The 11046-nt window shown below is 44.2% G+C and overlaps 1 protein-coding gene across 1 annotated transcript in view; it reads right to left on the reverse strand.

Moving 5' to 3' along the window:
• Positions 1-1821: 1821 nt before the first annotated feature.
• TDRD1 (tudor domain containing 1) overlaps positions 1822-11046 on the reverse strand; it is a 46696-nt gene continuing 37471 nt past the window's right edge. The window contains exons 20-23 of the mRNA XM_006880163.1: positions 10011-10235; positions 9151-9197; positions 8991-9070; positions 1822-2185 (exon numbers count right to left, since the gene is read on the reverse strand). Of these exons, the coding sequence (XP_006880225.1) occupies positions 1822-2185; positions 8991-9070; positions 9151-9197; positions 10011-10235 (716 nt within the window). The remainder of the gene's footprint in view (positions 2186-8990; positions 9071-9150; positions 9198-10010; positions 10236-11046) is intronic.

An 11046-nucleotide genomic window follows, 5' to 3' on the forward strand; every position in this document is an offset into this window, starting at 1 on the left:
ACTGTTTGATCCCTTTGGTACCTAATCTGTACACTGCCACCCAATCATTGCACACGAGTCATGGAGATTATGGCTAGAAGTGTCATGTTAAGAGATTCACTCAGGAGCTCCCTGGATGAGGGCAAATGAAAAATGCATCACCCTTGAACAGGAATTAACTCATAACCGACCTTCATGGAGGCTCTGAGGCTGTCATTCACACAGGAGGGACTGCCCATCTTTCTCCCCTACACCACTGGTGACTTCAAACCTCCAGAGAGGTACAGCTTTTGAACTGGCAGTTCAATTCTCTACAGACTACAGTTGTGCCCTTTATGAAGTTCATTAAAGAACCCAGGGTCTAGGTTCCTGGCAGGCTCTGGAACTTTCCTTCAGGATGTCCTCTCTCTCGAGAGGTGGGGAGTGGTGGTATCTCATTTTGCGCATTTGTAGAAAGCAGGGGTCTCTATTACTCACTTCAGGGTACCTGGCTCCATGGAAGTGGAGGAGAAATAGCTACTCTGAGCTCTGGCTAAGGGGCCCAGGAGGTGCAAAAGGGAAGCACTGAGCTGCTAGCCTAAAGGTTAGCTGTTCTAATTCACTGAGCTGCTCCATGGGGAAAAGATCTGGCAATTGATTCTCGTAATGATCACAGCCAAGAAATCCCTACTGAGGAGAGTTCTCCTCTGTCACACGGGGCCATGCTGAGTCAAAGGAAATCCAACAGCAACGGAGAAGCAGAGTTAAGGAAGAACACATCATTGGTGACTTTCAAGCAAGCAAACAAAGATGATGAAGGAAGGAGCTTCACGCCATTGTTTCAGGGGGACCCAGAACGGGAAAACCCTTCCTCAAGCCGCACTCTGAGCTGGATTTCTACCCCAGAAGAGTGACCTGCTACCCAAATGAAGAGTCAACACAGGGAGCTCTGAACCCCACCTACCCCCATCAGCCGGGGATTTGTCAACTTGGTGGAAGCTTTGGTTTCTGACTATTCTCAATACAAGCACCTATCTCAATACAAACCTGAGTGTAAATTTTAAACGTGAACTCGTAACACATTTATTTAGTGATTATTTCCTTCTTTCATTAAAGGGTCATCTGAAAACCGTAGGAAAGGTCTCCATCCCCTGTCAGATCCACAAGGAAAGAACTGCAAGGGGGCCTCCTCCCTTCTTTTCTGCCCAGGTGCCCACAGTGTTTTACCTTTTAAAGCACCTGCTCCCTCTGAAATGTGGGACCCTGAGAACCTCTCTCATTCACCGTCCCAGCAGGTGGCTGAACACAGAGGCCCAGGAGGAGACAGGGTTGGGAGGCACGAGTGGCGCTTGTCCATGAAGCCATCGTGGGTACAATCCACTGGATAACCGTCGCTGCTTCTCTCTCAGGGCCACTCTGGGGCTTCGCCTACAGAGACTTCTCTGCGGTCACTTGGTTTTCTGCGGAAGCTGTAGGAAGTCACCTTAACACTTGTCTCCATCCGTCGATCCAGCCATTGCCACCGAGCTGATAGTGGCTTTCCAGCGGTTTCTGAGGCTGTAAATCTTTACAGGAGAGGACTCATCTTTCTGTCCAGATGCCACGGGTAGATTTGAACCTGCAACCTTTTGTTTGCACACATTACTCACCACTCACTACACCCCTGCGCTTCTTAAACATCTGCATAAGCCCTGTAAATGGGAAGGGGGAACACGCAGGTCCCCTGAGCCTTTGCCCCAAACTTTAGTCATCTCCCACCACCGGGGATAGGGCCTAGGCTGTACCCCTGGTTAAATCTAGGATTCCTGCCTCCACCTGCAGTCACCGCGCCCACCGTCCTTACCTGCAGTGCAGCCCCTCCACTCATCGCCTGAAGAAGGTGGGCTCGGCCGCGCCGCGAGCTTGGGACCTGTGCGCGCCCCAGGCGGTGCGCTCTGCTGAGGACGCCTCTTCCGGGAAGGCACCTTGACGAGAGTTCAGGTCGGGCGCAGACAAAAAAGAGCGCACGCCGCTGGGCACCACGGCCCTGCACCCCTCCAGGTGCCCTGGCTGCTCAGGGCGCTGCACCGAGTCTCCCGGGCCGCCTGCACACGGCTTGTGCGGGCAGGGGGCGCGCAGGAGCAGGGCGCGCCACGTGGGGCACCTGTGTTCTCGCCGCGGGGTGCGGAAGGGGCGCAGGGGAGCCAGGGGCACGCTCCCGGGGGCGGAGCGACGGGCAGAGGGATCCCTGTGCCGGGCGGAGCCTCACCCAGATCGTGCTCCCCGGGACTGCTGCTCCAGCCGAGGTTGGTGCGTAAACAAAGGTTCTGAGACACGCCGGCCTCAGACCTCGGGAAGTTGCAACAGTGACTGTGCCCTGCCATCTGCTGTCTGCTCCGCACCGTGATTTATTGCTCTGACCCATCAGTAAGTGTTGACTTTGGCATCGTTTCTGTTTGTCCTGGCCTTTGCCTTTTGTTTACCAGTCTGTTATTGCAGATGAGCGGCGGGAACCCAGCCATTTGGACAATCAATTGAAGTCTAGAGGTGCCCAGTTTGTTGTGATTTGGTTTTGGTTTTTAATACCACAAAATAGCACAATGCCAGAAATGCTTTACACATAGTAGTAACTCAATAAAAGCAGGCTAGAATTGTCCATCTTTGTAGATTTAATATTTCATCAAAATCGTCATTGCACAATGCATGCTTACTGCAAGTAATAATAGTAAAGTCGTTTAAAACCCCACCGCGCAGGTATCACCGCAGGCACGGTGGTCTAAGTCCTTCCGGTGTCTTCTCCTTGCCTATAAATTGTCTTGATTTTAGCTCATTCCATAAATACTGCCAAAGGACCAACCCACTCTGGGAACTTGCAATCCTTAGCGGCAAGGATGCTCAAACTTCATTTCACCTCCTTTGGGCATATTCTCAGGAGGCACCACTTTGGAAAAGACATCATGGCTGGGAAAAAAGCAAAGTGGCAGGAAGGAGGGGAAGACCCTCAATGAGATAGCTTACCATACGATCCCTATCTGTTGTTCATAGGGTCACTTTGAGTCATAGTCCAATGGATGACAGCTAATAGCACACATACCTACTGTCCTGTCACCAGCTTTTCTAGTTCTATCAGTGAATATCTGTGCCCGTTTTTAGCTACTACATAATAGGCTGGTGTTCTCAGGGGTCTCTGGTGGCTTCCTAAAGGCAGGAGGTTCAAATCCAGAGGCTACACCTTGGGAGAAAGATGGGCAATCTCCTCCCAGGAGATTTACTGCCTCTGAAAAATGACTTGAGGTTCACACGAGTTGGTTCTCACTTGGCAGTACACAAGAAGTCTGTTAACGTTCAAATTTAAACAATACAATCAGTTATCTCTGCTTGTGCTCAATCACTTCCTTAGATTGAGCTGGACAAATGCAATGTGTCTCAGGGACATAGTTCTTTTATTATATGATGAACCTACCCATTTTAAGTCTTGTAATTACAAAGCATCAAATTACCCTCCAGGAAGGCTTGCCTATTTCTTTTTTTCCCACGCACCCCTCTCCCTTCCATTTTTCTTTTAAATCTGATAGGCAAATAATTTTCTTGCATATGCATCTTTCCTTTTCAGAAATGTCAAGAACCATTGCAGTCTAATCTGTTTCAATCCCTTCGCCTGACCAATGAGAGCTTCTGGGATAATTGCACATACTAAACTTTGTGTTGCAGCCTTCACTAAAGAGGAAGGGGGCTCGTTTTTCAATTCTTTCCTTCCTGTAACACGGACTGAGCCTAGAAGCACCAATAGAACCATCCCAGAGCAACAAGCTGCGTTCAGTCAGTCCCCCCACCAGTGCAGGGAGCCTTGCCTGTATGTCTCCCCCTCTCAACACTGCTGCCCCAAAGAAATCTAATAATGCATTCCAGCAGCTATTGCAATAGGATGAACTGATTTCTAGAGACCTTGTATACAACAGAAGGGCACCTTGCCCATCTTCCTCATTTCTGCTGTCCTGGAGCCCACCGTTAGAGCCCCTGTCATTCTATCTTGTTGAAGGTCTTTTCTCCACACCCCAACCCCATAGGGAGAGGAGACAGCTACAAAGGGGAGAACACTTCAAAAATTTAGGAATATTAAAGATGAAAACACTAGCTCTGGTGGCCTAGTGGCAAGAAGCTGCGCTGCAACCCCGAAGGCACACAGTTCAAGGACACCAGCTGCTCTGTGAATGAGGGGCAATTTCCTCCCTTGTGATTGCCCCTGAATGAAAACTCCCAAGAGGAACAGCTATGGGTCAGTTCCAACTCTACGGTACACACCACCACAATGGGTTTATTGCCCCCTCCCCTTCTCACTGCTGACCTTGTGGTCTACACTGCAATTATCCTTTTGTGACTGACATTACTCACCGGGAGGAGCTGCTCATCCCCTTCCCTTGGAGTAGCTGGTGGATTTGAACAGTTTGCCTTTAGGATTGCCACTGCAGGTTCTTAACACTAAGCCACCAGGAGGGAGGAGGGGGAGGGGGAGGGGGAGGGGAGGGAGACGGGGGAGAGAGTGTGTAAGTAAATTCAGTCAAGGTGGTAGTTTATGTGTTAATGAAATAAAGATTGGCATTTAATTACTGAAACATACAAATAAAAGAAGTAATGCACAATTCAAGCATATTAGTAGTAGTCAATTTTTGTGAACCTGAATTTGCTGAGCAAAAAGTTATTAAAACATAATGAAATCAATCCTGGAAGCAGTCCTATCTTTAGTTTATAATTGTAAATATTTATTAATCTGAATAATGTAAATAGGATATGGAATAAGTGCCTCAATCACAAGTTGCCCTATTCTCGATGCAGTTTTTCCATCCCCATTACACCCTGTGGTAATCATAAACTCTGGTCTCTGGACATTTGCCTTCCCTTGTTTCTTATGTACTAAGGTCATACAGTATTTGTCCTGCCATGATTGGTCTGTTTTGCTCAGCATGTCTTCCAGCTCTATCCAACAGTAACACATGAAGATTTACTTCACTTACTGCCTAGTGTAGTATACCACTGTATGTACTTACTGCATGCATCACATCTGGCTTCTCATCAGTCAGGGGTTTCAGGGTATCCCCCCCCCATCTTCTGGCTATCCTGAATAGTGCTGCAATAAAACTGGTGTGCAAGTCTCTGCAAAACTAACAGTTTATTGCCTCTGCCTGGCTGTTAGCCTCCCAGCTGTGAGCCTCACAGACATCTCTCCTGGAATTCATGTAATGGTTTTCTGGAGAGTTTATAAGGAGAGAGCTCAATTTCAGCACGTTAAGCCTATCACGATTTTAGTGTTTAACAATTCTGGAAGAAGTTAATGCATATTGAACCCACTTTCTCCCGCTCCCAACCCTTGGAATTCAGTTATTAGTGAAGTCCACATGTTACAAGTCCGTGACTTATTATTTGTGGCGTCTACCAAGAAATAAAGGATTTGGGTGTTGGGGCTCAGATCTGTGACAGAGCAGGTATTGAGAGCTCTGAAGATGAGATGGGGTGGCCGGCCCAACCGAGCAGTGAGTCCAACACCTACTACAGAGTCAGGTACACGCCTGGAGTGGAGGAAGGATTTAAATTATTAAAGCCCACAACTCACATGCTAATTTAAATAGAAACACCTTAAGCCTATCTGAATGTAAGACTTGGTATTACTGAATAAGTAGGCTGACTCCATGAGACACTTAACTCATGTTTTGGGTGGGGGGAAGTTATTAATCTCTTTTTGGGAACAAAAAAAAAGAGTGAAAGAACATCATTAAATCCATTAAGTGAAACAAATGTCTATATAAAATTCTAGGACCATAATAATATACAGGGAAGTTAAAGTCATGAACACTGACTTACATTTTTATGTGCTGGTAATTTTCCTTACTAAAAGAAGTCACTATTGTGATTCCATCATTGCAATTGGCTTTTTCATTGGGTGGAACCAAACCATCTAAATGGACACATCTGGGGTTCTCATGTGTATGAGAAACAAACAACACATAAACAAAATCTGGTCAAAAACCAAATAGGTTTTATTGGGCAAAGGTGCACAAACTTTTATACAGTACAAGCACATTGCTTTTAGACAACTTTTTAATGAGGAATAAATTCCATTTAATCTAACAGATTAGCCAACACGTTACCATATTAAGGGGTCTAAGTCTTTATGTGTCTGCTTTGAGTTGGATGACAACACTTTCTTAAATTGTCATCCTATGATAGTCCTGAAATTTTTTTTCCAAATGCTATGTAACCTCTACACAGAATTCTATACAGCAAAAAATTCTGTACAGTCGAGCTTAATATAACATCACTTCACATGCAAATATATACTCTTAATGTAAGTTATGAATTTAAATTCGTAACTGTTCTTTGTGCTTCCCACAAAAGTAAATTTAATCTACAATACAAAATCTAATAACCATTTTCCCAAATACCTATAGACCTGGAAGCTCTGGCAGTAACAGAAAGTTCCTTGATGTTGTCAGAGCAGCCTAGAGATGACACGTCCAAAGATCAAAGAAAAACGATGCTGCAGAGGACAAAGTAAAGGGACCAGGTGACTGTGGAGGGGACGGGAGAGGACAAGCTGATACCATGAGGACAGACCACACAGCAGCACCACATGCAGAGGCGAAGAACGAAGACAGGACGAGAGAGCAAAGTATGAAAAAACAGGAATCAGAGTCTAAAAAAAAAATAAAAACTCAAGAACACATGGGTTATTAGGAGTCAGAGTTAACTCAACAGCAACTGGTCCTGGAAGACGTATGATCAACTAGACCAGTCCAACAGTAACACAAAGCCGGGTTTTACTCACAGCCTCTAAGTAAAAAAAAAAAAACACATGAGATGCTGCCCTTTCTCGTGTTTCTTTCAAGAAAGAGTTTCTAGAATAGAACAATTAACTATCCTTATACTTTATCTATCATCTCAATCATTAACAATCCTCTAAGTATGACCAAACCAAATATGCTCTCCTAACAGCTACATTTAAAAGACGGACCTGTCAGTTAATGCTTTCTAACACTGCTGGTAACAGGGCTACGTGTCACAGCTGTTTGCACTTCCCTTCAGTATCTGACATATTTGACATTAACCTATTTATCACTGAGCAAGAGATTTTAACAAGGGGTTTGTGGTCTCTTCTCATCACAGTAGCCCTATTTTAGTAATTAAATGATCAACAAAAGTTAAAGCACATTTTTCCAATGATAACGAACCATTCAAGTTAATTTTAAATACATTACTTCTATCTCTAAGAATAAATGAGAGAGTAAACATTCAACGGTACTTTCAGCACAATAATCAAGTATGCTTAAGTAACCACGTATGTAACTTTTTCTAACACCAGAGCCCCTTAGTTTCAGGAGTTACAGAACTCACCCAGAGGGGCACTACTATACCCCACATCAGCAGCAGCTCAGGGCAGTGCGGAAAACTGAGCTGTGTCCCCCAAAATCTTGTTTTTCATTTGTGAGTGACTGGGGAGGTATTAAATCCCTCTAAGCTTAAGTTTTTTCATCTGTAAAATGGGCCTACTTGCATTTGAAGGTATTATGAAGATTAACTATGTGCTTAGATGCGAATATACTTTGTAAATAAAACACTGTCCTTACAGAAGGCCCTATACTGTACTTAAATGTAGGGAAAACTACACATTTTATCTTATAGAAGAGGAAACCAGTTCAACTACCATTCTTCAAGTTTTTAGTTTGTTTTGTTTTGTTTTCTCCCCTTTGTTACCAAATCCTGTCTTTCAATCTACCGAGAGTTAATTAAAAATACAGGTCTCATCTGACCTTGTGTGTAAGGGGTCATCAATATCCTTCTGAGGTCAGCCTATGACTCAGAGCAAAAAACGATAAAAGCACATGCAAATTAACATACTTGATCGAAAAGTATCTGGTGATTGGGCTCTGGGATTAAATCTTAGGAGTGCATTGTCAGTGCATGTTCCTCAATCAATGGAATTAAGATTTCCAACAAATTTAAAGATGTTAAACAAGTACACAAAACAGCAGTCAGTATTAAAACCTAATGTATTAAGAGTTGAAAACAAACGGGGGCTGAAAATTCTAACTGAAATCACCAATCAGCATTCACTGAAAATAACTTAACAGGTTGTAAAAGAAACAAATCCTAGGAATCAATGCTGTTGCTCTTATGTTAATGACATTGACCTTTAGAACTCAGCTTTCAGAACAAACAACACACCATGAAGTGAAACACAGATTTTAACACGGCAGTCCCTATTGGAAGTTTACAAAGCCACAGTGACCAGAGGGAGTACCAGAACTCTGATAACACTCTGATAACTCTGATAGTCAAAGAAAAGTTACACATTAGCTAACACAGTTACAGCTAAAGGATAACTTCATTTTGACCAGAAGCTTTAAATGGCTTTGGTCGCAAAGTAATTTCTGAAGGTCACTTTAGGCAAAAGGTCCCAAAACACAAACCAGAGAGGAGCTATTGTGTTAAGAGCTCTCTAGTATGTTCTCTCAAAACTACAATCAATGCAGCAGAGAGAAAGAGAGGGAGGGGTGGGGTGTATATGTGTGTGTCTGTGTATTCTGAAACAAAATATACAGTTTGTATAGCCCACCTGCCCCCTTCTGTCCCACTTAATCACTTCCTCACTAACTGGTGCTAAACATTTTTTCTAGGAATGTATACAACTGTATCAATGTTAAACTGAAGTATACAGACGTGAGGTAATGCTTTGAGTAATTTTTACAAATCCTTCAAAAGTATTACCACCACCAGCGTGCCCAAAAGAAAAGGACATTATGTAAACAGGACGTGAAACAAAAATCAGGAACTGCTGCACCCTGAAGACCTTGGGGCTCAGTTCCAAGGGCCTCCGTATAATGAACAAAACCTAGGCTAACGGCAACAACGTTACAGCCAGCTGGCAGCTACAGCATCTCAAGCCAGGTATCTGCCAGGGCTTCACTCAGGTTCATCCTGACAAGACAACTGGGCCTGGTCCTCCCGGAGGGTCACAGACGTGGTGAAAAAACATCACCAAGGCACTTTAACGGCTTAACAGTTTTTCCATTTCGATAAACCTCTTCTGATTGGTTGGGGTGTTTAAGAGAAAGCGAAGAACCTTCTCATGTTTCTCAACCTGTGGGTGAAGAAGAAACAGCATCTGTTTAGCGTGAAAACTGTGAGGCGGCGACATTGGGAACAGCAGTGTCTACTCACCTGTTTCTGTAAGTCTGCACAGCAGCAGTCTGTCCTGCACTGCTTCTCTAGAAAACAAACACAAGAGGCCGTTAGACAATACAACGCAAACTGCAGGACAGACAAGCTGGGAGAGTCGGCACCTGTGTGGATTAGCACCGCAGGCATGTGTCCCAGCGAAAGAGGACTTTTAGTAATCACTGAGGTTATCTACCTACAGCAACCTGGGTTTTGCTAATCAATGCACTGAGAAGTTTAGGTCTTCTGGTAAACATATATAGAAACTTCCTTTTTGGTTGAGAGGCCAAGTCTGAAAAGAACTAGCAACACACACACACACACACACTTTAGAAAACTATCAAACAGTAAGTTCTAATCTAAAAAAGTAGGATTTCTTTTCACTTTGACCAGGCTCAAAAGCAAGCCAGAATTAAAAGCACAGAGAGAACACACCTGATATTCTCACAGTGCCTGGCCTGGGTCACAGAAAGGCTACTGCTCAGGCCTAAGGGAAGCACAGGGCAGCGTGGCCCTTTTACGCAGGCAGCTCCGGAGGTGGTGGCTGAAGGAATCAGCACTGCCTCACCCCTGAGCCAAAGGGAGCTTTGCTGGCCCAAGTGTAAGGAGTTACACTGTCAACTCAAAGGCAGGTGGTTCAAATCCACCAGCTGCTCCAAGGGTGAAGCAAAGGCAATCTCCTCGGATGAGATTGGGACCCTGTGAAAACCAGCCAAAAGTTTGCCCAATTCAAAGACATAGATAGCAACAACATCCTTTCTAAGAGCAAAGAAAGAAAAAGAAGTGTGTCAGAGGAGGTAAGGAAAGGTCAATGAAACTGAACAGAGTGACATCACCTTTCAGTAACAAGTTGAAGACAATACCTTTGTTAAAAGCGCTTTGATTCTTAGAGGTGATGTCTTCTGCCAGACCAGACACCAGCTTATTGGCAATATTAACAGGCCCATTCTCGGAACATTTTCCAACGGACACTGTGTGGACATTCTTATTAATTCCTTTTATAGAAAGCATGACATTCTGGTTCAACATGAAATTTTTTAACAGCTCTATTATTAACTGAGAACAGCTTCCATTCAATTCCATTAGTCCTAGAAGGGGAGGGGGGGAAAATCCAACACCACAGTTACTCTTCAATCTCCTTTAAGAGAAGATGCGATTTAGATCCATTATCTGAATCTTAGAATAAAAAAATATTTTTATTTCTAGCTGAGTTTAGGTGTTTTTGTTGTTTAGGTATGTTTTGATATACAGTACTACTGTTATAATCAGAGAACCCAAATATACTTGATATTTACTTGTCATCTACTATGTAGCAAGCACTAATTGAGATCTTAAAAAAAAAAAAAACAACCAAACTGTCATCAAGTCACTTCTGACTCACAGAGGGTTCCCCTGGCTTTCTGCGGCTGTAAATGGTCACAGGAAAGACAGCCCATCAAGCTCCCACGGAGGGCTGGGCAGTCTGACCCCTCAGGTGACAGGTCAGCTCCCTGACATGGTACCCAATCTGCTGCTCACCAGCTGCCTACAATTTAGATCTAGGGGGCATTAAACAGAGAAATGTGTCCATACGGCCGTACACTCTAAGCGCAGACACAAACAATACACAAAACCAATTCCAAGTTCATTCTCTGAGTCAAGAATCAAAGGCAGCCTTCAGTCATGGGAACTGTTGGCCCCCTGTTTTTCACGCTCTCTGCTCTCTATCATTCCTGGCTGTTTGTCTCTTTATTATAAATTTATTCTATTCTTTGGGACCCTCGGTCTGCAACATTCTGGCGCCCGAACTTGGGACAAGGTGGTGGTTTCTCTTTCTTTCTCTTTTTCGAGCAGACACCAGGAACCGAAAGGGAATTCGCTCAGGGTAAGTGAAACTTTCAGGAAAATTAAAAACAGGGT

Source organism: Elephantulus edwardii, unplaced genomic scaffold (genome assembly GCF_000299155.1).
Source record: "Elephantulus edwardii isolate Elephantulus edwardi_28Jun2011 unplaced genomic scaffold, EleEdw1.0 scaffold00006, whole genome shotgun sequence".
Taxonomy (NCBI): Eukaryota; Metazoa; Chordata; class Mammalia; order Macroscelidea; family Macroscelididae; genus Elephantulus; species Elephantulus edwardii.